Source organism: Mustela erminea, chromosome 20, assembly GCF_009829155.1.
Source record: "Mustela erminea isolate mMusErm1 chromosome 20, mMusErm1.Pri, whole genome shotgun sequence".
NCBI lineage: Eukaryota > Metazoa > Chordata > Mammalia > Carnivora > Mustelidae > Mustela > Mustela erminea.
In genome coordinates this window covers 4,668,076-4,695,195 of record NC_045633.1, presented here as the reverse complement: position 1 = coordinate 4,695,195, position 27,120 = coordinate 4,668,076, and the positions used below count along the sequence as shown (strand labels likewise).

The 27,120-nt window shown below is 43.2% G+C and overlaps 1 protein-coding gene across 1 annotated transcript; it reads left to right on the top strand.

Annotated features, from left to right (window-relative positions):
* The first annotated feature begins 206 nt into the window (after window positions 1-206).
* CDR2 (cerebellar degeneration related protein 2) lies at window positions 207-26,562 on the top strand. Its single transcript, XM_032327899.1, has 5 exons — window positions 207-548; window positions 8,783-8,895; window positions 22,704-22,852; window positions 23,110-23,271; window positions 24,713-26,562. The coding sequence occupies exons 1-5, from the start codon at window positions 470-472 to the stop codon at window positions 25,575-25,577; spliced, it is 1,368 nt and encodes a 455-aa protein (XP_032183790.1). The 5' UTR covers window positions 207-469; the 3' UTR covers window positions 25,578-26,562.
* The last annotated feature ends 558 nt before the right edge of the window (window positions 26,563-27,120 follow it).

Below are 27,120 nucleotides of genomic sequence, written 5' to 3'. Positions count from 1 at the left end.
CCGGGGTCACCATTGGCTGCTCGCCCGCTAGGCCGGGCGAGCCGCGGGCCTGCGGTGAGACAGGATTGGACGACGTCGCTGCCGCTCGGCCGGCGGCCCGCTCGCGATTGGCCGAGGCGCCGCCGGGGGTTTGAATCGCGGCCCCGGCCGGGGAGGGTTCTGCCAAAGTGCCACGTTGGGCCCGGCTGCGGCGTGAGGAGCCGGCTCCGAGGGCCGGCCGCCCGGGGCGCTCGCGCCGGGGCTCCGGCGGTCGGGGCCGTTGGGCGGCTCGAGGCGGGCCGGGAAGCCCGTCCGCGGCGTGCGGACGGGGAGCAGGTCTGGTCCGGAGGCGCGGCGGAGCCGGGGCGGCGTCGCGTCCCGCCCGAGGGCGGCTCTGGCTGAGGGCGGAGGAGCCGGTGGAGCGCCCGGGGCAGCGGCTGAGGCGGGACGGCGGCGGCGGGGGCCGCTGCCCCCGGGGGAGCCGGCCGAGATGTTGGCGGAAAACCTGGTGGAGGAGTTTGAGATGAAGGAGGACGAGCCGTGGTACGACCACCAGGACCTCCAGCAAGGTGAGGGCGCGGTCGCTCCCCCACCCCACCCCCACCTCGGGCGGGCGGCCTGGCGGGAGGCTCCCGGGCGCGAAACCGTTAAAAAGTTGCACCTGCCGGCGCCGGGTGGACGCCAGGTGCGGGAAGGGCCGGCGGCGCTCACCTGGCGTGGGCACGGGCCGCTCCTGCGCGGTGACCCTCCCCGTCCCTGCGTGGGGGCCGGGCCGGGCCGGTCGGGAGCGCTCGGCGGCTTCGCTGGTTGAATCCTCCCCGCGTCCCCAGGAGGCGCCGCACGGCCCCTTCCCGGCTTGCACCCCGCGGCCTCCGCGCCTCCTCGGGGACCCCCGCCCCGAGCCCGCCCCGCCCCGAGCGGGAGCTGCGGCAGGTGGTAGGGGTCGCCGCGCCAGGTGGCGGGAACCGTGCGGGGCCCGCCCACCTCACCGTCTCTCCATCCATTCCTCCGAGAGGAACCCTGGTCCCCATTTCCCAGATGGGGAAAGCGAGGCCAAAACGGCCCAACGATTTCGCCCCAGGTCAAGTGCACGTTTTGAACCCACACGCTCAGAGCGAGGAGTCGTAGCCGCTGCCTAGACCCTATCGCTCCTTTATCACCGGTTTGCAGCTGCTTCAGCTGGGTGTTAGGAAGTCGAAAACATTTTTGGGGGGAGGGAGAGGCTTGTGCATAGATGCCAAGTGAGAGTGACTTGAGGCACTTGTGCCTCTGCGGCTTCTTGCAGTTCGCGCCCTAGCTTTTTCGTTAAAAACAGACACTCAGATCCTGGCCTGCCTTGGCTCTCTTGCCGAAGCTGTCTCCCGAGAGACCTCTCAGAGCAGCCTTCCGTGTGGAGCCAGTGCCCCGACCTTGTTGATGTGTATTAACCGGAGGGAATTTGCATTTGGGGATGCAAATATTTGCAAATTTTGCAAATTTTGCAAATTTTTGTGGGTTCTTAACACTGGTGCTCATTTAGTCCTGCCATCGAGCTGTGGACGTAGACTAGCTACTGTTTGGGGGGCAGCTAGGATTTCCACTCCAAACTTGAGAGCAAACTTTCTTAGCTACTCTACTGAACACTCCTTGGGAAGTTTTTTCAGGCGTCTTCCGTCTCTGCAGTTCTGTGGAAATCAACTTTTTCAGCTTTAAATTTGCACTGAGAATTAAAATCTCCTTTAGTTGAATATGAAATAACCATGATGTTGGCTCATGGTAATCGTTGAACTGGGTGGGAACAGGGAGTGGGGGGCGGGGGAGATGCAGGCTTGAATGACTTGTTTTGTTTGCCTTTTCTGAATACAGGCAAGCTCTTTGGGGGAAAGGTGATTTTTGATATGTCATGGACAGTCACTTGAACCAAAGTGGTTCACCGTTTCACTGAAATAGCCCAAGCTGTTAAGTGACTGCAGTGCAGTATTTGCCATCATATGTTCTCAATGTCCACAAGGCAGATTTGTCTTAGGCTTTAACAAACCTGTTTTCAAAATTCCCCATAAGGATTGATGGCCTAGTTAGATACTTTCTCCAGGATTAATGAGGCAACCACTGCACAGTTGCAGCATATCCCTACAATAAATGAAGCAGTTTGTATAATCAAAGCTAAATATTTTTCTTTAACAAGCATAGATCTGTGAAGCTTCTCCCCCCCCCCTTTTTTTAATCTAACAAACTTAAGCATATAATAGAGGCTCAGTCTTAATATTTGTTGACCTGAGTCAACAAATATTAAAACAGGATTACTGTTTTCATGGCTCCCTTCCATGGGGCGCTTTAATCCACAGTGCACTTCTACCCTGTGGGAAGTTGTTAGGAGTGACCAGTTGCAAGATTTCAGTCTATGGGAAACAGATGCAACCTGTTGCCATGACATGTGGAACTCTTTAACCTCTGATCAAAGCAGAGCCATCAGATGTTCAAGTTTAATGAAACCGTAATGAGCGCAGGTCCAAACCTCCTTAATGTCAGTTTGCATTTGGGATTTGTTTGCTGCTTTTCAAAAGATTTTTACATCTAACCTTATATGTCAAAACCCAAGTGCGTGGGGTAGGAATAGATGTGAAATTCCAACAATCATAACTTGTGAATATGGCCTATAGAAGAAGGAAGTCTGTATGGTGGATAAAAGGATATCTTTGTCCCAACTTTTAAAAATTAACATGTACACATATACAGAACATCTAAACTTCTAAAGAATTTTTAAGTGTGTTAATTTCTGAAGAATTTATTATTGAGTCTGTGCCAGGAATTCATCTAGGTACCGGGGTCACAGTGCCTATCCACAAGACAGAATAGATAGGGTCCTACTCCTGGAATTGACAGTCTAGGAATCTGTTTACTAGCGGAGCCTGGTGATAGTGCCTCCTGCTATGTGCCCAGCTATAGTGCCTGGCACAAGGGAGGCCCTCAGTAGATATTTGATGCTGCATACAGTTTGGAAACAAGTCTGTCCTGTTAAACAGATTGATAAGCACATCTAATGGGATTTTATCAAATGCAGACATCTGTTTCTTTTTTTTTTTTTTTCAAACGTCCTCACTATGAAGTTTACTGAGCAAGCCTTGTTTGGAGAGAGCTGCTAAAAATGTTTCAAAGTCATTAAACTATAAACTTGTTTCCTTTAGCAATAGAAACATTATTTAAGTAAATCGACCACATCAAATTTGCTGGGGAATTCTTTTTTAAATTAAAATTGCGGAAAAATTCTAACCCCGGAAGGATGTGGTCCACCATTTATACCTTGTTAGAAACATGTAAAGCTTGTGCAGGCAGAAGGAGAAAACCCTCTGCTTTTACAGAACACTTTGATAAAGAGACTCTTTTGTCAGAGGGCTGAGTTGGCACAGTAAGAATACTGACAATGATCTCTATGGGTAAGATCCTTTCTGGGACAGCAGGAGCCTTCTGTGCAGGTAATGATGGTGCTTGCTTTGAAATGTGCCCCGAGAACAAGGTGGAAAGACTTCAGAGACGGAGTTTTCTTTTAGTCCAGCTGCTATTATAATTGTCATTTGGTGAGCTGTGCAAGCTTGGAATAAGGTTTCAAGTTCCTACTAGGTGGATCAGCAAATTAGATCTTAGTTTAAAGGAACCCTCATATTTCTCCTCCTTTTCATGATGAGTACACTTTCCATGTGTACAACTAATTTGCTGAATCGTCGTTGAAGGGTCATTAAAACTGGCACCATTGGGGCGCCTGGGTGGCTCAGTGGGTTAAGCCGCTGCCTTTGGCTCGGGTCATGATCTCGGGGTCCTGGGATTGAGTCCCATGTTGGGCTCTCTGCTCGGCAGGGAGCCTGCTTCTCTCTCTCTCTGCCTGCCTCTCTGTCTACTTGTGATCTCTCTGTCAAATAAATAAATAAATCTTTTTTAAAAAAAACTGGCACCATCATTTTTTTTTAAAGATTTTATTTATTTATTTGACAGAGATGACAAGCAGGCAGAGAGGGGTGGGGGAGGAAACAGGCTCCTTGCTGATCAGAGGGCCTGATGTGGGGCTCGATCCCAGGACCCTGGGATCATGACCAGAGCCGAAGGCAGAGGCTTAACCCACTGAACCACTCAGGTGCCCCTGGCACCATCATTTTTCTGATGTTTATATTCAGGTTTTTTGCTTTCCCAATTATAGTAACGTTGGCAACAGGAGTTACACAGAAGCATCACCAAATGACGCATTTGATTTTGTAATAGGAAAAGCTGTCAGCCCTAATGTTGTTGAATTACAGCTGCAGCCTACAGCTAACACGGGAATATGTTGTCCTCACAATTTGTGAAAACTGAAGTAAAATAAAAATATAATAGCAGGGGAATTTTTTAAAAGTTTCAGAATTCTGGAATAAAGATCCTTTAAAAAAAAAATAAATCACTCAGCTGCCAGAGCTAATCTTTTGCTTTGGCATAGGACTGGGTAGAGTACCTGCTTAGAGCTTACATTTTACACTGTTAAGGTAGATTATCACTTGCAAAGATTAATTAGTGAAATATTAAACATAGGAAGGTATTGATAGATTGTAATTCTCAAGCCAGCAGTAAATGTGTGGTATTTTTAGTGGCTGCGTAGCTCAGTTCAATAGGATTTAGAAAAGACAACCTCTTAATGAAAATTCTTGTTGAGAAATAGAGGTGATCAGGTACATAAGGCTTCAAAACTGTATTGTTACCTTTCCTTTTGTGCCTTAATTAAAAATATAAAGGACATTGAGCATTCTCCCATTCCCCCCACTAATTATTTAGAAACACTTCTTGGGCTTACTGCCAGCTTTTGGCTCCTTTTGGTTATGGAAGCCAGATGCTACACAACAGGAAATGAGGGTTTTTTTTTAAAGACCAAAAAAAGACCCTTGTCTTTAAACTAACAGATGAAGTAATATCCTATTATGCAGTGTGACTTCACAGACACTTACTTGTAGTTGAGACTTGTTTTGCCAGAATTCTACCCTAAACTTTTATGAAATATTTAGGAGATTGAGACCTCAGGTTACTGAACCAGGTTGGGGCTTTGTTTAACTGGAAATAAGGATTGAGATAAGGACAAGTCTCAAATTCTTTTCTGCTTGCTGTTTACTGGCACAGTGCTGTGCTTGGCATCTCTTTATGCAGCAGCCAGAGCAGGAAAGCCACTCCTGGCTGTGTATTAAGGAGCAGATAGATGGTTTCTTAACTGAATCAAAGTAGTAGAAGATGGTCTCAGGTTAGTCTTGAGTCTGGAAGAGGGTTTGGCTCAGGTTTTGATCATTAGTTAAGAACACCTTTGGTGGGGCGCCTGGGTGGCTCAGTGGGTTAAAGCCTCTGCCTTCGGCTCAGGTCATGATCCCAGGGTCCTGGGATCGAGCCCCGCATCGGGCTCTCTGCTCCTTGGAGAGCCTGCTTCCTCCTGTCCCTCTGCCTGCCTCTCTGCCTACTTGTCATCTCTGTCTATCAAATAAATAAATAAAATCTTTAAAAAACAAAAACAAAAAAAACATCTTTGGTGAGTCTCTAGTCCTTCCCAGTGAGGAATTACCATCTTACAACAGGCCAGGAGAGCCTGAAGTAATGTTTGGGTAATGTTTATATGCTTTGTCTTAAATAAGCACAGTGGCTCTTTGTGGGGCTGTGTATACACATTACATGTCCTATGAGAACAGAATAGTTATTTCTGGAGCATCAGCATAGTTCCTTTTGCATTTAATGAAAATGGGAATTTAGCTTGCCTGGGATTGTGTGTGCTTTCCCTGGCAGAGCAGGCAATAAAAGCCAAGTAGCTCAACTCTGATTTCTCATTGCTATCTCCAAAAACAAGTGAAAAGGTTAAGTACCTCAAGGAGAAATGAACTCCCTACCTAAAACACCTCCCTGTGGCGTGCTCCCAGTATGAGGACTGTGAAGTTAGAACCTGTTGACAGAGGTTTCTGTTTCGCTGTGACTCATCATGTCGATTTGGTCAGGTCAGTTAGCATCTTTGTGCTTCAAATTGCCTCCCTGAAAATCCAGGCTAAGTGCCTTGAAAAGATAGAGAAAGTAAAGTCTTTTAAATGCTTTGAGCTGTTTGTAAAGGTTCTATGCCTTGTGAATAGAAGATGTTATTTCATAGACTTGTTATCTGAGGTCTTACCCACATTAATAGATGTTGTTAATATTTAAATCATGAGAGAATGTATTTTAACACCTGTCTACCGGCATACAGACTGATTTATTATAAATGGGTGTAAGATGTTTTAAAATGAGCTGAAGTAGTGTGTGGTAGGTGTTGATGCTTCATTTTTTTTCCCCAGTGAGAGAAAACTAACCAAGTAGAATACTAATTATGCACTCTAATGGACAGGACCGGGTAATAAAAGTTGTGGCTTTTCTTTTACTACTTTCTCTAGGTTATGTTTTAATGTCGGTAGTAATGAGTAAACACAAAACCTTATTTGTCAACCTCTAAAAATTTAAAGTTTAAAGAGCATATGTAGTGAGGTTCCCTCTTTTCATAATATTTTTTCATATTACTTTTTATGACATGAAGTAAAATGACTTTCCATCATACTTAGAATAAAATTTAAACATTCTTTATTTACCATGGGCTAAAGTCCTGCATGTTCTGGTTGCTGCCTACCCTCCAGCTTCCTCTCTTCCCACTCTCCCCTTCATGGTTCTGTCACACTGGCTTTTGGTCAGCTCCTAGACTCTACTAAGTTCTTCCCTGTTCAGTGCCTCCTCTGGCTTTTTTATATGGCAAGATCCTCATTCCTCAGCTAAAATGTCCCCTCAGATTTTCCTTGTGACCTCCCTTTCTAAAATAGATCCTTTATTCATGATCACCAAATCTGTTTTTCTTTCTCACACATCACATTTAATTGGTCGGTAATTCTTTTCAGCTCTGCTTTGAACCGTGTCTGGATTCCTGCCTCTTCTCTCCATCCCTGCCCGTGCAGTCCACGCCGCCGCCCTCTCGCCCAGACGACCGCAGCCTCCTCCCCGCTGCCGTCTCTGTCTCGTGCGGCGTGTTTACAGCGGCCACTCATCCTGTCAGAAGCTTTCTCTGGGTTCCCTTTCACTCAGAGTAAAAGCCAAAATCTTGACCTTCGTAGGCCTTACACAAGCTGGCTGGGGAACCTTAGAGCCCCTCTGACTTGTCACCATCTCTGCCCCCCCCATATGCACTTTTGTTTCCACCTCCTTGGACTCCTTATTAGCTCCAGTCACGCCTCTTCCTAGAGCCTTTGTACTTGTTTTATCTCTGCCTGGAATGCTGGTTCTCTCGATTGATCTATGGGGTCATTTAGTCCGTTCCTTCACATCTTGATTCAAATGTCACCCTTGTCACGTGTTCTTCAAGTTCAGCCTTCCACATGCACATTCTTCATATCCCCCTGTTAGCACTTAACACTGTCTGTCTGATAGTCTATCATGTTGTTTCTCCCAATAGAATAGAAGCTTCCTGAGGACAGGGAATTTTTTAGCTAAGTTCATACTTGTATACCTAGTGCCTAGAACAGTGTCTGGTATTAATAATGAATGTATGCATGCCCTTATGAACGAAAAGTGTTCTGTCCCGTTGGCAAATTTATTTCTTTATTTGCTGTCTGGTTTCTCCTGTTAGTCTCTGGAAGTGTCTGGATGACAGGAACTTCATCCATTTTATGCATGGTTCTATAGCTAAAGCTTAGTAGCATAGTACCTAGCAATAAAACCATTAGTTTGTGAGTCAGTGCATACTAATAATACTTGGACTTTGCATGCAGCATAGTTTCTGAAGTCCTCCTTTATAATTTCATTTGATGTTCACAATCTTACACTGACAGGGCCGTCTTCTCTCTAGACAAAAATACTAAGTGTAGGGACCTTTTAAAGTCACCATACTGAAAGTGTTCACCTGGTAAATGGTAGTCAGAACTCAAGCTCAGGCCTTGCTCCTCAGTTCAGTGCATTTCTCACTATGTTAAAGGGCCTACCATGCAACTTGCTATGCAAGTAAGTGTTTCAGTTACCTGTCTTATACTGGTGTCCTTGTTTGTATCATTAAATTTTTATTTCCAGGGTATAGACAAATCCTGTCTTGTGTACATATATGCCTAAGATGAGAGAGAGTTGAAAAATGAGGTTCAAAATAGAAATACGGTTTTGTACTAAATCAAAGCATAAGCTACTGACATGTAATTACCTTAAAAACTGTCACTGCGCTGTTTATCTGGTTTGCTCGTTTTGGAGAAGGACATGAAGAGAAGAAGGGAAAAAAATGAGAGACCTGGGGCTGTGTTCTTATTACTGGTGTATTTTTCCTTTTTTTGCCTTAATTTTTAGTCTTCTTAGGAGGCCAGGATCCATAACACAAATTTTACTTTGATAGTTGAATTCATAGCAGCCAGATCTCATGGGAACTTCAGAGACTATTGAAAGATCTACCTATATTTTGGCTCAAAGGTCTCCAGGAAAAAAGTAGACAATGAGGGTATGAATTAAGTCCAATCCATGAGCAAATAATTAAGATGTTAGACATTACCATGGTGAATGATCATTTCCGAACTAATGTATACTTCTCTGTAAAGTAGATCACTATTCTTCAGTCTTACAAGTAAGGGTACATAAGAGCACACATTACCTAGTAGAGAGACCCAGCTCAACAGAATTTTAAGTAGAACTCCGGTTTCTTTCTGTGCTATTCCACCTTCCGCTGGGATCTGACTTAGACTTTATGTGTTGGGTTAGGTCTTGATTCATTCTTATTTTAAGGACTGGGTTATATAAAATGTTGAAGTGAGATCATTTGCATTCTCCTAAAATTCACTTGTTGTGCTAGATCTCCAACTTGCTGCTGAACTGGGGAAGACACTACTGGATCGGAACACAGAGTTGGAGGATTCTCTTCAGCAGATGTACACAACCAATCAGGAGCAGCTACAGGAAATTGAGGTAATTTACTCATTAAGAGCATTACACTGGGAGTTGTGGCATGTTGCCACTGTTGACCAATCATGTTCTGCTAAGATAGCACTTTCCAAAAACCATTGGAGAGGGTGGGGCGTATGATTTATATTTTCTTTATGCTTTCGCAATATATGCCTGATGAAAGAAATTTTTCTCTTCACCTTGTTGAAGTATACTAGAAGCAAATGGTCCAGTATTTACCAGTATGTAAAAACAATAAAGTTGTGAATATTATGCTTCATTTTTTTCTTTTAAATGAATTATGTAATATTTCAGATATGCCAAGTGGGATAAGGAAATAATACAGTGAACACCTGTGCACCCACCACCCAGCTTACGAAACAACTACCCGCACTGCTGAGGCCCCCTCCTTGTTTTCACTTTCTTCTCCAACCACTGCCAAACACCATCCTAAATTTGGGTTTAGAAGGAAAAATTTTTTAAGTTGCAGTACCCGGTTTCATAATGTGTTTAAACTTCTTGTGCCATTCAGAGAATTAATCAGGGTTGCCTGGCAGGCTCGGTGAGTAGAGCATGCAACTCTTGATCTTAGGGTTTTAAGTTCAAGTCCTGTAATATGGTAGAATTTACTTAAAAAAAAAAAATCATAAAATGGATATCTCTTTGTCCTTGCTATGATCTTAATTTATTTACATTTTTGGTAGATTTTTTTAAATTAAAAGAGTACTTTTTCCCCTAGATTAACAAACTAAAATGAAAGATACTAGATTAAGGCATTAAAATGCAAGATGTGGGGCACCTGGGTGGCTCATTCATTAAGCTTCCGACTCTTCATTTTGGCTCAGGTCGTGATATCAGGATTGTGAGATCAAGCCCCACATTGGGCTCTGTGGTGGGCATGGAGCCTACTTAAGATCCGCTCTCCCTCTGTCCTTCCCCATCCACCCTTACAAACAATAAAAACTTAAAAAAATAAGGCAAATTCATAATCTCAATATCCTTAGTTTTACATAAGAGCCGTATTTAAGATATGTGTGTACAGTAGATCCTCTCCATCAGGATCTATGAATATAGCCAGTGATGTGACTGGCTCTGTGGGAAATAGACTCATGATTCTAGAAAGTTGTATCTTAAATGATACTAAAGTTATCAGCTACGATTTTTAGCATATTCTATATCAAAAGAGCATAGAACATGCCTACCCATAATTGTACAGTTGGCCAGAAACCTAAAAATGCAGAAAAACCAGGCATTTTTAAAACTGTTAAAACTACCCGAGTGTCATGTTGTTAAGGAATTCATCCCTGCTTAATGTCATAGACATACAGATTTCGTAGAGCAATCCTAGGGCATATACATGAAGACTGTCGCATACTGTGAGATACATCTATTTGTTTTTGGGTAGAAACATAGTCTTAATACACTGTATTGGTGTTTTCTGTCAAAGCACCTTAAATCACTATAACTGATACTTATTTTAGAGTATCTCCCAAGTATAAGTGAAAAAAGCACAAGTATTTGCATACGTAAAAGAAAGGTGCCTATTTGTTACCACAGGAGATCACGAATACAATTCCTTTATGATCTAAGTTACTTATTTCCTAACTCCCCCACCCCATGGTATTGAGGATGATTAAACAGTTAAGACAAATTGTTGACATTGGGAAAAAATCAACAGATCTTTGATATTCTCTAAATCTACAAGTACCAGGGGCACCTGGGTAGCTCAGTCAGTTAAGCATCTGTCTACGGCTCAGGTCATGATCTTGGAGTCCTGGAGTCAAGCCCCGCACTGGGCTCCCCGTTCGGGGCGGGGGGTGGGGCGTAGAGAGTCTACTTCTCCCTCTCCCTCTGACCCTCTTCTCGTGCTTGCTCACTCGCTCACTCTCTCAAATAAAGAAATAAAATTTTTTAAAAATAAATCTACAAATAACAATACCATCTATTGTTTTCTGTAAGATGTTGCAAAGTATAATGGAAATGTGGTATCCGGTTCAGATATTAATGATTAAATATAAAGTTAAGTTAAATATATGTATAAGCCATTCAAATAAATTCAGCCTGGAATATTCTGGCACCATTTTCTTGAATCTCTTGTTTCCATAATAGAGTGGCCGTCCTCTAGTTCATAGATCATTGTAGCATTCAACATTTTACTTTTTTTTTTTTTTTTAAGATTTTATTTATTTATTTGAGAGAGATCACAAGTAGGCAGAGAGGCAGGCAGAGAGAGAGGGGGAAGCAGGCTCCCTGCTGAGCAGAGAGCCTGATGCGGGTTCCATCCCAGGACCCTGGGATCATGACCTGAGCCGAAGGCAGAGACTTTAACCCACTGAGCCACCCAGGCGCCCCTCAACATTTTACTCTTAATCCAAAGCTGTGTTTTGATTGAGAACAGCACCTTCATAGATTTCTTCTCTGCCATTGCAGTTGGCTTTCTTCTTTATTTTTATGAATTACTTTATGAAAGTCAGTGGGGATGGGACAAAATGGGGAGATGAAGTGCCGGTTAAACATGCTTACCAGCCAGAGGGATCCCCACGCCCCATCACCACCGCTATCAAACTGGCCTTATCGCCTGCTCAGGTCACAGCTTTTCCTGTGCGGACTTACAAGTCACAACATAAACTTCCAGTAGTCTAAAGCAAGGGAAAACTTGATGCTCTTATAAAAGGAAGCAGGCACCCACAGAGCCTAATTCCCTACTAAAAAATGACCCTTGCATTATGTGTTTCTTATAATCTCTAAGCTTTTAAGGGCTCTTTCTTTAATTCAAACCTTATGTCAGTTTTTTTTCTTTTATAAGTAAAGTTTATATTGAAATATGCATACAGAAAAACAGAAATCCTAAATATATAGTTGAATGAGTTTTCATAAAGTGTACTGATGCAACCAACGCCCAGATAAGAAATGAGAACATTATCAGCTCTGCCTGTCGTCACTCCCACTACCAGTATTCTAACATCTAGATTTAGCCTGTTTGAACTTTAACACTTGTACAAGTTTAAACTAACTTTTCGGATTGTTTATTGGGACTTTTCCTTACTAGAAAAGTAATACATGATCATTTTTTAAAGTTAGGAAAAGATAACAATTGAAAATCAGAAGGTCAGTCCTTATCCAGCCACCCAGAAAAATTTGAAATGAGACAATCCAGAAGAATGCTACTGGAACAAACTACTGAGAATGGATAAAGAATTGTGCAGAACTGGTGAAAATACTAGGATAAAATCCCCCAAACTGTGACATTATAGAAATAGACAACCAGGAAACTGTCAAGGGTATTTTGTAAGTAGAACTACAAATATGCTTTCAAAGACTGAGTGGGTTTCAAATAATCCTCATAAAAATTGATCAGTATTTTTTCTTAGTGTTTTTTTTTTTTTTAAGATTTGATTTATTTGAGAGAGAGAGGGAGAGAGTGCGTATGCACAGAGAGAGGGAGAAGCAGGCTCCCCGCTGAGCAGGGAGCCTGATTTGGGGCTTGATCCCTGGAACCATGTCCCCAGCCGAACGCAGATGCTTAACTGACTGAGCTACACAGTAGCCCCAGTTCCATTTTGTTTTAAAGATTTTATTTATTTGAGAGAGAGAGAGCGCAAACCAGGGGGAGGGACAAAGGGAGAAAAAGAAGCAGACTCCCCACTGAGCAGGGAGCCTGCTGTGGGGCTCCTCAATCCCAGGACCCTGAAATCATGACCAAGCCAAAGGCAGACGCTTAACAGACTGAGCCACTCAGGCGCCCCTTAGTAATTGCTTTCAATGTAAAAAAATTTAAACTATTGAAAGTAATGATTGGCTTCAGGGATGCCTATAGCCTGTGTGACATGATTCACTGCTGGCCTCAGGACCTCCCTGGTTTCAAGAGCTTATGTCTTCCTTGGAAGTTTTAAAGCATTTTGTGCTTCCTTTACTGCATTTATCAATATTCTACTGTATATTTATTGATCCGTTCCAGCCCCTCCGCCCATTTCCCATTGCACTGTTGAAGGCTGTTGCTGTGTTTATCCATGGTCACCCATCATCAGTTTATCCATCATCAGTAAATACTTGTTGAAATCAGTATCTGTTGTTTTTTTTGTTTTGGTTTGTTTTTCTTAAGTAGGCACTCTTCCCAACATGGGACTTGAACTCATGACCCTGAGATGTGAGAGTCACATGCTCTACTAACTTAGCCAGCCAGGTAACCCCTAAAGTCTGTATCTTAAGGGAGGAACAGATGAACAATTTGCAAAGCATTTCGAATGATTCCTAAACTCTGGGTTTATACCTTTGGACATTTTTTAAGGTGATGGAAGGAGCTTTGGCCTCAGCATTAGGGGATTGAAGTTTAAGCCCTCGATTCTATGGCAAATAGCTGGAGATGTTAGGCATGTAAATTACCTCTTAAAACCGTGTTTGCTCTGCTGTGTAATGGTGATAAGAATGCTTGCACTACTTTGGCACAGGGTTGTTCTGAGAGGATGAGGTTATGTAAGTGTATGTATTTTAGACAGTATAAATTGTTGCACAGCTGATCCATGTTATAAGAATTCTAGTAATGAAAGAATCTTAATTCAGAAAAAAATAAATCTTTTCAGTTACTGTGAAATCGATCTTAAAAAACAAGCCAAGCTTTGAATAGTGAGATTATATTATAGGAGGTTTTTATTTTCATATTCATGCCCTTTTTTCCCCCTTAAATTTCCTACAGGGGAAATATTTTAACCAGGGAAAAGAGGTTTTTCAAAGGTAATAGGAAATATTTCTTGAGTATTGTAGAAGGTCATTTTGATACTAAATTTAGAGGATTTGGGTGGTAATCCCTAATATAAGGATAATCCCAATACTGCCTAAAAGCCAAATTTCCATTCTATTCCTTACGTGTTTTTAGTTGTGTTGTGTCTCTCTTTTCCTGCATTCCTGGTCAGGGTCTGCAGATACAAGTAGGTGCTAATAAAATCTTACTGGCCTCTCTTTTTTAAAGGTTTGTCTCAGTTGTTAAGGTGACCTATTTATAGCTTTTGTGCATAACCTGAACCTTGTGCTCCTAGTCAAGGTGGCACTCCATGCAAATTCCAAGACACGTGTGTGTAACTCATGGAACTTAAACTTTGATACTCTTGCCTATAACATTGACACTTTTGCCTGTGTTTTTGCTGCTCTCGTATTCCCCTCCCCATGTTTTGTTCAAATATCTCCCTTTCTGCTATTTACTATGACACATGTTTTTGTACTTGAGCAGTTTTTGGCACTTGCATTTTGGGATCTTGGCAGTCCTGTCAGATTCATTTGAGGCCATGTATCAAAGATTCTAAATGGAGAAAACCAGAACATTAGAAGTTTATCTGTGCCTTTATTTATTTATTTATTTATTAAGATTTTATTTATTTGCCAGAGAGAGAGAGAGAGAACACACACAAACAGGCAGAGAGGCAGGCAGAGGCAGCGAGAGAAGCAGGCTCCCTGCCAAGCAAGGAGCCCCATGTGGGACTCGATCCCAGGACCCTGGGATCATGACCTGAGCCGAAGGCAGTGGATTAACCAACTGAGCCACCCAGGCGTCCCTATCTGTGCCTTTAAATGAAGGGTAGAAAATCAGTGAACCCATTTTCTTCTAGATTCAGGAAGAATTTGGTAAATACTGATTTAAAACTTTGGAAGACAAGCTTTAAAGCAGTGTCTGCTGACACGGAGTTCTGATTCTTTGGCCCTATATCAACACTTGATAAGAGAGCTAGTAATTTTTCTTTTAAGTTGCTGACCAACTTAGTCAGACTTCTGTGTTAGGTAACCTATTACAGATTCTTGGAGGAGTAAAGGGCTTTTCTGATTCGTTTTGATTTAATAATAATAAGATTAAACTCCTACCATGTGAAAACAACCTCCCTGTCTTTAAAGCCAAGTCCTTTAAGACCAAAACATCACAAGCTCTTTGTAGATAGTTTCATTGTGGTTTTTATTACAGGTTTATATATCAAGCGAGGGGGACTTGACTGTAGTTTTGTTTTGTTTTGTTTTTTTAATACACTAGTCCTCCTCACCTCCCCAGTTTGTGGTCGCACTTTCCACAGTTTCAGTTTTGTGGTCAGCCCCCATCCAGAAGCAGATGATTCTCCTTCCGTCACATGGTCGGAAGATCCGTGGTGGCTTCACGCTGTGTCACAGTGCCTGCCTCACTCACCTTATCTTGTCACATGCTATTTTATCATCTCACATCATCACAAGAAGTGCGATACGGCACAATGAGATCCTTTGAGAGAGACCACATTCACATAACTTGTGTTACAGCATATTGCTATAATTGTTCTATTTTATTACTTTCTTGCTGTGGCAAATTTATAAGTTAAACTTTATCATAGGTGTATATGTATGTATAGGGGAAAAAACATAGTTGTATATTTAGGGTTCAGTGCTATCCACAGTTTTAGCCACCTCGTAGGGGTCTTGGAATGTATCCTCAGTGGATAAGGGGGGACTGCTGTAGCCTCTTTGTACTTTATTTGAATATTTACTTGTTTCTTTTATATTGGCTACAACTCTAATTTGAACATTATATCCTTATTTTTTTTTTAAGATTTTATTTATTTGACAGACAGAGATCACAAGTAGGCAGAGAGGCAGGCAGAGAGAGGGTGAGAGAGGGAAGCAGGCTCCCTGCTGAGCAGAGAGCCCGATGCGGGACTCGATCCCAGGACCCTGAGATCATGACCTGAGCCGAAGGCAGCGGCTTAACCCCCTGAGCCACCCAGGCGCCCCTGAACATTATATCTTTAAAAGAGAACAGTGACGGGACGCCTGGGTGGCTCAGTTGGTTAAGCGGCTGCCTTCAGCTCAGGTCATGATCCCAGCGTCCTGGGATCGAGTCCCACATCGGGCTCCTTGCTCAGCAAGAAGCCTGCTTCTCCCTCTGCCTCTGCCTGCCACTCTGTCTGCCTGTGCTCACTCTCTCTGACAATAAATAAATAAATAAGAACAGTGGGGCGCCTGGATAGCTCAGTTGGTTAAGTGCCTGTCTTTGGCTTACGTCATGATCCGAGAGTCCTGAGATCGAGTCCCGCATTGGGCTCCCTGCTCAGTGGGGGGCCTGCTTCTCACTTTCTCTCTGACTGCCACTCTGCCTGCTTGTTCTCTGTCTCTATCAAATAAATAAATAAAATCTTTTTTAAAAAAATTTAAATAATAAAAGGGGGCAACAGTTTGGGGTCCACATAATAGCTGGTGGGAGTTATAATGTCTTTCAGATTACTGGGAAGTATCTGTGCCATGGGAATAAATACAGAGAAGTCTATAACTGGGGCAAGAGGGGAGGGAATTTGTGACTATTAGGACATTTTCCCAAGAGTCTTATAACCAAAGCCCTTCTTAGAATCTTTCAATTAAGTCTGAATATTTCAGCCGTCTTAGTTGTGGTAGAGAGTGTGATAAGCTGTTGTGAAAAGAGGTGTAGAAATTGCCATTTTGGGGCACTTGGCTGGCTCAGTCGGTAGAGTATGCGACTGTTAATCTCAGGGTCATGCGTTCAAGCCCCACATTGGGGGTGGAACCTACTTAAAAGAAAGAAACTGCCATTTAGCCAATATTTTTTTGAATCCCTACTATGTGTTAGGAATTGTGCTAAATGTACTAAAGAGAAAAGAGGCTTTCTTTTTCAAGGAGGGTTAGAAAGACTGGACACTGACAGGTAAGCGTTTGGTGGTTTATTGTGCTAACTGTTTTGAAGGAAATGAATAAGGTGCCTTGGGGGGGGGGGGATGCTGCTTGGGTGGTCTGGAAAGGTTTTGGAAGAGTTTACACTTGAACAGAGGCCTAAAGGACAGTCAGAGTTCTTAACCATTTTTCTGTCATAGATCCCTTTGGTTGCCTAGTGAGGTCTGTGATAATTGCCTTAAAATACGTAGAATAAAAGGGAATCTGCTATATTGAAATGCCTATCAAAATATTGAAAAAATAAGTGTGTGATATGGTAATGTGTTTTGTTATTAATATATTAAATACCCAGATCTAATTGTCAGTCTAAAAACTAATGTCGAATAGTGATGAATGTAACCAATACATCAAGATTTCTGCCACCACTCTCAAATTATATGAAAATAACCTGTGATTTCTGTTGGCGATGAAGTCCTAGGTACCCCATTATACTATTGATGGCTTGTTGCCTCCATTCAAAATCAAAGGAAGTGCTAAATGTCAGAAACCAGAGAAAAATGAAGATGTAACTTCTCCCTCATCCAAATTCATAGATGCTCTCAGTTCTGTCTGTGGACCGCAGGTTGAGAACTGCTGGTTAGATGGAGCCAGCCGGGAAAAACATGCTCGAAAGGAAGGGGGGCTTGCTTAGAGTGAGGCAACTCCACAGTTTTACGATAAAGGTACACCGAGTGTAAAATAAGGATGACTTAATAGCTGCCTTGTGACGCTAGAAGAGCCACCTAAGAGACAGGTGGGAAAATATTAATTTTCTCTGAAACACAAGTAGATGATAGTAAGGCATTATTGGGGTTCTTTTAGGTATGATTAGAACATAGTTAAAATGAAAAGTCTTTTCTCAGAAATATATGAATATGTATATTTGACTTAAGATGTCTTGGTTTTGCTTTAAAATGACTCGATATGAGGAGAGAAGAAAAGTAGAGATGCAACAAGATTGATAATTGTTGAAACTGGACGATGGATACATGAGGGTCCGTTAAACCATTTTTTCCCCATTTATGTGTTTGGAATTATCCATAATAGTTCTAAAAACTTTAGTTTTTTAGTAGATTAAAATTAGCCATCTGTAAAGAGTCCATACTTAGGTAGACTGAGGAAGCCGCACACAAGGTCAAGACAGCTAGTGTGTTAATGCAGGGATGTGTGACTAGGAACGTACGAAGTGACGCTTGTGAAGAAAGCTGCCGGGGTATTTGTAACATCGCTTCATCTTAGTGAAGAGCTACAGCCAAACTAAGCCCTAAGGAGGGAAAGAGTAAACATTAAGCTTAAGAATCATTATTGATCCAAGTGAATGCTGATGCCTCCTGGACCCAAGAGAAAGAGGCATTAGTTTGGGGAAGGGGAGACACCCAGGATTTTCCAGGTCCAAGATCAGCATTTCTCTAATAAGTGTGATCCGTGGACCACTTGTACTGACATCACTTGGGGTTTTTGCTGAAAATGCAGAGTGTTGGCTCTGTTCCAGTCCCACTGACTCAGAATTTTAGGGGAAAGGGGCCCAAATTCCTATAGCTTAATAAAGCCCCCAAATGAATCTTAGCACACTGTTTTCAAACCGTAACTATAGGTAAGATGACAACAGCTGCGTCTCACTGAACAGTTTTACCATATGCCCACGCCATGCTGAACCCTTCACACAGTTGAACCTTACAGCAACCCTTGTGCGGTAGATGATGAGGAAATCTTGCATGAGAAAAATGAAGCTACTTGCCAAAGGTTACCTGGTTAGAAGTGGTGAAGCAGAACTTCAAACCAAATTCTCACCCCAGAGCCTATGCGCTTAGCTATTGCTGCCTCCCACCGGGCCCTTTTCTCTGATCCTCTGCCCACCAACAGTTTTCTGTGGGAACTGATCTCGCATCTGCACTCTGCGAGGTGGATGTGTCCTTAGAGGATGGGACTATTCTAATCACTGGGCAGAGACAGCTCCTGTCGTAAATTAATAATTAGTGTCTGGTCTATGCGTTAGCCTTTTTTCAATTGTTGTGAATCAGTTCCAAGGAATACTTGAGACCTATACTTGATATAAAAGTAAGTAGCTTGTGAGATTTCTGAACTTATTGTATGTATCCCTGTACTCTAAACCTTTGTTCCTAAGAGATTGAACACCTTCCCATTAGTGACAGGAATCTGCTATGACATTGCTAACCAGAGGACAGGATTAAGGACCTCCTCCTAGGAGAAGCTGGTGGGTACTGAGGGAGAAGAACACACACGCACAAGCTTTTACAGGAACTGTGGTCGGTGTGTGCTCACTTCCCGTATTTAATACTTTAAGTCTTATAAGATAGGTTAGTCATTGAACCACAACCCCTTATTTTCAATTCTGAACCCAAAAGGCTCTGTAAAACAAGATTACTTTTTTCTTAAGCTTGCAGCAAATTCATTTAGCAGCAAACCCTAACCTGAACTGATGATGTGAGACTGTTTATAATCCTTATTCATACTTTTCAGTGCAGAAATATTAATGTCAGTTACAGGGTGCTGCCCTTACCTCACTGTGAGGATGTTTTAAAGTGTATGGTGTATGTGCCATGTTGTCTTTCTAAAATTTAAAGAATTTTCCAAAGACCTTTTTGGCCCCAAGAGTTTCAGATGAGAGAGTTGAAGTTTTCTCAACACATTGAGAGTTCTCAAACACAATGAGAGTTGTGTTTTCTCAACACGTTGCTACCAAGTTAGATAACTAGATTATTTTAAAAGGTCCTATAAGGTTTTGCTACATTGTCTTTTAAAGAGCCCACTGAAAATCATTTAGCACAGTCTTTGAAGGAAGTCTATTAGCTTTGCAAATACAGTTGTACAGTTGACCCTTGACAACGCAGGTTTGAACTGTGTGGGTCCACTTACACAAGGATTTTTTTTTTTCCTGATATAGAACAGTAATGTAAGAGTCTCTTATGGTTTGTCTCCCTCCTGATCCCATCTTATTTCATTTTTTTCTCTCCCAACCCCCAACGATTCCCCCCCCACCCTGCCTCTCAAATTCCTCTTAATCTCACAAAACAAACTGAGGGGGGTTACTGGGGGGTGAGAGGTAGGTATAGGGTGGCTGGGTTATGGACACTGGGCAGGGTATGTGCTATGGTGAGTGCTGTGAATTGTGTAAGACTGATGATTCACAGACCTATCCCCCTGGGACAAATACTACTTAGTATGGTAATTTAAAAAGGTGGGGGGTGGGAAGAACAGTAGTGTAAATGTATTTTGTCTTCCTCATGATTTTTTTTAAAAGATTTATTGTGTAAGAGAGAGCAAGCGAGCAGTAGCAGGGAGACGGGCAGTGGGAGAGGGAGAAGCAGACTCCCCACTGAGCAAGGAGCCTTAAGGGGGTTGGGGGCAGCTTGATCCCAGGAGCCTGGGATAATGACCTGAGCCAAAGGCAGACACTTAACCAACTAAACCACCCAGGTGTCCCTCTTCATGATTTTCTTAACATTTTCTTTTCTCTAGCTTACTTTATTATAAGAATATGGTATCTAGTTCATATAAATATATAAAATGTGTTAATCAACTATTTATGTTATCGATTTCCAGTCAGTAGTAGGCTATTAAAGTCTTGGAGGAGTCAAAAGTTCTACAAGGATTTTCACTCTGTGGGAGCTGGTGCCCTTAACCCCACATTGTTCAAGAATCAATGGTATAGTTGTATAAAAAGCTCCAAGAAAGATGTTGTTGTTGTTTTTAAGATTTATTAGAGAGAGCAAGTGGGAAGGACAGAGAAAAGTGAATCCCAAGCAGACTCTGCTGAGCATGGAGCCCAGTGCAGGGCCCAGTCTCATGACCCTGAGGTGATGACCTGAGCTGAAACCAAGGGTCAGATACTTAATGGACTGGGCCACCCAGGTACCCAAGACATGACTTTAAAAACACTTTTCTTGGGGCAGCTGGGTGGCCCAGTCTGTTAAGTGTCTGACTCTTGGTTTGGGCTCGGGTCATGATTTCAGGGTCATGAGATTGGGATCCACCTTCAGCACAGAGTCTGCTTAAGACCCTCTCTCCCTCGAGCACTCCCCTGTGTTCACGTGCGTGCGCGCGCTCTCTCAAATAAATCAATCTTTAAAAAATAAAAGTCATGTTGGGGCATCTGGGTGGCTCAGTTGTTAGGCGTCTGTCTTTGGCTCTGGTCGTGATCCCAGGATGCTGGGATCGAGCCCCACATCAGGCTCCCTGCTCAGCGGGAAGCCTGCTTCTCCCTCTCCCACTCCCCCTGCTTGTGTTCCTGCTCTCACTGTCTCTCTCTCTCTCCGTCAAATAAATAAAATAAATAATCTTTATAAATAAATAAATAAAAGCCATGTCTTCGGGCACCTGGTTGGGTCAGTCAGTTTAATGTCTAACTTTTGAGGTCTTGATCTTAGGGTTGTGAGTTCAAACCCCACATTAGGCTCCACTCTGGGCATAAAGCCTGGATGGATTTATGGATGGATGGGTGGATGGAAAGAATGAATTTAAAGCCATGTCATTGTTCTGTTGCCATTTGATCATTGGTGATGCTTCGAACCTATATTTTTTTCCTCTTTATAGTCGTGCTCCAGAGAAATATTATGAATATTTCATTTGAAATAAATACTGTGTTTCATTGTCTTCTGGTAGAGTTGAGTAGGAGAGGGAATCAATGTAATTTAACACTGAAGCATGAAGACTGTGATTATTTCCCTTTATCCTTGGCAATTTAGAAAGGAATCTTAGCATTATCAGAATAAATAATCTGGCATATTTCTCATGGATAAGGAGGATTATAGTGATAACACTCTCACAATATTAAAAATAAGAATCTTTGAATCATAGTAAGCTAAATATCTCTTTCTGCTTAAATTAATGTTATTTTCCCCATTTTTGGGTCCAGAATGGCTCCCTGGGAGAAAAAAAATTGGATTTTTTTTTTCCGCAGACAAAAAGTCCCCTAAAATTCTCTACTTCAGGCTTTCTTAATTCTGTAAAACATGATATTTTTGCTTAAGCATTAATCATGTTCCATTGCTTTTTCTCTTGAGGGATTGTCAGTCTCTTTAGATTTTCTTGTTGAGTATTAGTTTTATGCATGTATTGTGCTTTGTAAGAGTAGACTAGCCTCATGATACGTTGGATGTTGGTAAGCATTAAGGTAAGTAAACATGTGGGGGACCTGGGTGGCTCAGTGGATTAAGCCACTGCCTTCGGCTCAGGTCATGATCTCAAGGGTCCTGGGATCAAGCCCCGCATCAGGCTCTTTGCTCAGCGGGGAGCCTGCTTCTCTCTCTCTCTCTCTGCCTGCCTCTCTGCCTACTTGTGATCTCTCTCTCTGTCAAATAAATAAATAAAATCTTTAAAAAAAAAAAAAAAGGTAAGTAAACATGTAAAGGATGGCCTGTACTTATTTCCTATTAGACAAGTACTTTAACTGGGATTTAAAGTTTTTCTTTACATAAGATAAACCTGTGGCATTGTGGCATTGTGGCATAATGAAAATCATGTATTTGATCTTCATCTCTAGCTCCTGGCACAGAGCTTCTAAAACACTTGGAATTCCCTAAGTGATAGGATGGCAATTGGTTGCCAGAAGGAACACAACCATGTTATTAGAGGATTAGACCATCAGTCCAACCCCTAGCCTCTGGGGTGGGGGGACTGGGGCTGGAGATTGACTTTAGTCACACGTGCCTATGCAGTGAAGCTTCAGTAACCCCTGAAACAATCCAGCTCACGGATGTGCTGGAAGGGTGGTGCGTCTGGAGAGGACCTGGAGGCTCAGTGCGCCTCTCCGCGCCTGTCCTTGGCCCTGTGCCTCTCTTCCATGTAGTTAACCTTTTTAATAAAGCAGTCAGTGTAAATAAAGTGATTTCATGAGTTCTATAAGTTAATGCAGTGAATTATTGAACTTGAGGGGAGATTGTGGGGACCTTCAGTTTTGCAGCTGATTGGTCAGAAGTGCAGGTGACTTCTGGGTCTTGCACCTGGTGTCTGTGGTGGGACAGTGACATGGGACCGAGCCCTTCTAACGAGCCCTTCTAGTGGGGTGACTGCAGGCCGGTAGTATCAGAATTTAATTGTAGGATACCCAGTTGGTGTCGGAGAATCAAAGAGTCCGTATTAGAGCACTGTAGGTATTTTGTCTGTTTAATGTATAACCTGGTCGCAATCCTTTTCTCTTACAGTATCTGACCAAGCAGGTGGAGCTTCTACGGCAGATGAACGAACAGCATGCAAAGGTTTATGAGCAATTAGATGTCACAGCAAGGGAACTGGAAGAAACAAATCAAAAGCTAGTTGCTGACAGCAAGGCCTCACAGCAAAAGATTCTGAGGTAAATTTTCTAGAACCCATTGAGGAAGCCCTGGGGAAAGTCATTTAGTATAAACTAGAATAGAATGTGGCTGTAGAGGGTTTCGGTCAATATGGGGTATGGTTTAATTTAATTCTTTATGGAGAGTAGAGATTAAATAGAAGTCTTTTCCAATTAAGAAAGCCCAGTTTGAATGGCTGGCAACTAATCTCTCCTCACTGCTTATGCCCTTAATTTAACATGACAAGCAGCAAATGGCTTCTGTCTGTTCCTCACAGTCTGACCGAAACAATCGAATGCCTACAAAACAACATTGATCACCTCCAGAGCCAAGTGGAGGAGTTGAAGTCATCTGGCCAAGGGAGAAGGAGCCAGGGGAAGTGTGACCAGAAATCGGCACCCAGCTTCTCGTGTCTGAAAGAGCTGTACGACCTCCGCCAGTAAGAGCCTGCCCTTTTATGGCACTGATGAGCAGGGGAGTATCTTGTGTCCGCAACACATCCTGGACTTCAGTAGATTGAAAGGACCCTTTTAAGAAATGCCACTTGAGGGGCGCCTGGGTGGCTCAGTGGGTTAAGCCTCTGCCTTCGGCTCGGGACATGGTCCCAGGGTCCTGGGATGGAGCCCCACATCGGGCTTTCTGCTCAGCAGGGAGCCTGCTTTCCTTCCTCTCTGCCTGCCTCTCTGCCTACTTGTGATCTCTGTCTGTCAAATAAATAAGTAAGATCTTTAAAAAAAAAAAAATGCCACTTGGCAATTAGACTACAAGTGGTTTGAGCAAAGCCACTTAGACCTACAGCTGGTAGAGTTCTTAGGTATTAGTAATTCCGCAAAAACTTATTTTTGGCGGTCTTGGGAGTATTCATGTCAGTGCTTTTCCTGTTAACTCTTAGCTAAACTAAGGTGCAGTGCTTCTGAGAGACTACAGGTTTGGGAGTTGTGTTTCATAGAGTGGAAAAAATTGGAAATTTCATTGAGACCAGCTTTTTGCCTACAGAAATGCCTTTATAATGTAGAGTTAAGAGACGGCATATTTAAGAACTGCTCCTTGAACACCTGGTATATGGCACGTGCTGTGCCAGACAGGAGGGGCAGCGAGCAAAATACAGTCCCTGCCCTCATACTTCCAGTCTCCGTGAGAGGCAGACACAGATCATCACACAAATAAACACAGTTAAAATTACCAACAACTCTGCACAGGAGAGCTACTGGCTTCTGGCTCTCGACCTTGACAGTTCATCAAGTCACTTTGGACTTTTTCAAACAGCAATACCAATGAGTCCCTCAGGCCTAAATCAGGATCTCTAGGTGCCGCTGAAAAGTTGCTCTGGTGATTCTGGTGTGCGGGCAAGGTTGAGAACCACTGGGTCATTCTAGTTTCCTTGACAGGTATCAGTCATACCTCTGGTCTTTGAGAATGGGTGTTCTGTAGTCCTTCTAATATTTATTTATTTTTAAAGATTTTACTTATTTGTCAGAGAGCACAAGCAGGGGGCGCAGCAGGCAGGAAAGAAGTAGGCTCCCCGCTGAGCAGAGAGCCCGAGGCGGGGCTCCATCCCAGGACCCTGGGATCATGACCTGAGCTGAAGGCAGACGCTTAACCCACTGAGCCACCCAGGTGTCCCTCTGTAGTACTTTCAATGGTTAAAAAAAAGAGTCACAAAATTGTGTTTTCTTACATGTGTTTATTTGCTAGCCTTGCACAGTTACATTTTAACCACTGCTCTTGTGCAGAAAAGGCAAAAAATTGATCACTGTCACAGTTCCTCAAAAATACTGAGTTGAAAGAAAAAATTAATCTCCCTCTTTTCATTCCCAGTTAACCTGTGTAACATATACACCTTTTTTTGGTAATACATTCTTTCAACATTTTTCTCTCAGACACTTTGTGTATGACCACGTGTTTGCCGAGAAGATCACTTCCTTGCAAAGCCAGCAAAGCCCTGACGAAGAAGAAAATGAGCATTTGAAGAAAGCAGTGACGATGCTGCAGGCCCAGCTGAGCGTGGAGCGGCAGAAGCGGGCGGCCGTGGAGGAGGAGTACGGGCTCGTGCTCAAGGAGAACAGCGAGCTGGAACAGCAGCTGGGCGCCGCGGACGCCTACCGAGCGCGGGCCCTGGAACTGGAGGCCGAGGTGGCCGAGATGCGGCAGATGCTGCAGTCGGAGCATCCTTTTGTGAATGGAGTCGAGAAGCTGGTGCCAGACTCTCTGTTCATCCCTCTCAGAGAACACGGCCAGAGCCTGCTGGAGGAGATGCTCCTGCCTGGGCCAGAGGCACACAGAAAGCCCCTCAAGCGCAGCAGCAGTGAGACGGTGCTCAGCAGCCTGGCGGGCGGGGACATCGTGCGGGGCCACGAGGAGACCTGCATTCGGAGGGCCAGGGCCGTGAAGCAGAGGGGCATCTCCCTTCTGCACGAGGTGGACACTCAGTACAGCGCCCTGAAGGTGAAGTACGACGAGCTGCTGAAGAAGTGCCAGCAGGAGGAGGACTCCCTGTCCCACAAGGCGGTGCAGACCTCCAGGGCTCTGGCCAGAGACCTGGCCGGGACCAACGCCCAGCCCGAGCCCGGCGCCAGCAGCTGGGAGCCGGCCTCTGCCACCCCAGAGCGCGTCAGTTCCCCCACCACCACGGCCCCTCCGGAGTACAAAGCGCTCTTTAAGCAGATCTTTAGTTGCATCAAGAAAACTAAGCAGGAAATAGATGAGCAGAGAACAAAATACCGAACTCTTTCCTCTCATTCCTAATTCAGCCTCCAGCTCTGCTACTAATTTGTCCCTTCCTTTCACCTGTCCCGATCCGACGAGTGTTTGACACTGCGGTGACGCTGGCCTCGTCACTTTCCTTATTTAGCAGCTGCGAGCAGCAGCGGGGAAAGTGGCTGCCAGTGTCCACTCGACAGTCCGGTTCCATTTACGCTCCTCAGGAAACCCCACGACAGACTGGCCTCTGGCTGGCGCGCTGATGAGGCTGTGATTCCTTGAAAAGTCCCAGAACCAGTGGACAGTAGATCCGTGCTCCTAAGGGAAGCAGGCCTGGAGTTACTGCGGCACATAGTAGCTGGCGTGGGGTATATAGGGGCCAAACAAAACTAAGGCAACTCCTACTGCCCCCTTCTCAAAACTCTGGAAGTCAGATGGCTGCCAGAGCGAAGTAGCTTTCACAAACACTGTTGGATACTGTGAACTCATTAAGAAGAATGTCCAGGAGAAAGCAGGGGCCAAATCCAAAATAAATGGCATTAACAAATACTCCAAGCCTTGAGTTTTGTTACGTCTGCTACCAGTTGAGCTGTGACTGACAAGTAATCATAACGCATCTAAATCCAACTGAAACCAAACCCAACTGAAAGGCAAGCTCTGGTTTGACCAAAGCCAGCTTGTTCGCACAGGCCTTAGAGGGCCTGCTTCCCTCCATTCAGATGTTTTTACTCAAAGCTGTAGTGGGTAGCATAGGCAATTATGTAAATCATTCTCAAAGTCAAACTAAAGAAGCAAGAGGAAACCCCTCACTCCTGTGTTGTCCAAGGTGGGGAAGCTGACTTGCTCAGTTCCTGTGGTTCCTAGAAATGACTTGCTGCAGAAATTCCTGTCTGCTACTTTACTAAACAGTATTGTCCTGTGGGAGTCCACTCCTCTACTCACTTGTGTACTTTTAATTTAAAACTATTTAAAAGAACTGAAGTTCCAGTTATTGTATATTATTTTTCTAAAAACCAAATAAAACTATCTATGAAAATGAACCAAATGGGTCACTTACTTATTTTAAGCTGAAGCCTTTTTACTGTTATAACCAACTTTCTATTTTTTTTTCTTCCAACAGATAGCTCTGAGATTTGATCATAATTTATTTCCATTTTTCCCCCATTTGGGATTCTCATGTTAATATGTTCATTAGAATAACTATATATGATTGAAAAATACTTTCAAATGTATATACTTTATATATAAATGTTCACTGTTTTAGAAATGTCAGACCTGGTTCTGAATTAATAGCATTTGGCTCAAAACATTTTACCATTCAATTGTAGGAAAGACACTTCATAATATTTAAACATTAAAATGAGCCCTGAATCTAAGTTTTGTTTTCATTTTGAGAAACAGTACGAATCGTTTAAGGAAAGTGATGTTCTTGTCCATGACCACCCAGCTCCTCCCCAGGATCAACTAGTTATCAGTTTCTTGTATTTTCATTTCTTTCTTCCTTTCTTTTTTTTTTTTAGTTTCTTGTATTTTCTTCAAAAATATTCTCTGCATACGTTAGTACATGAGTGTTTCTATCAGCCCATAT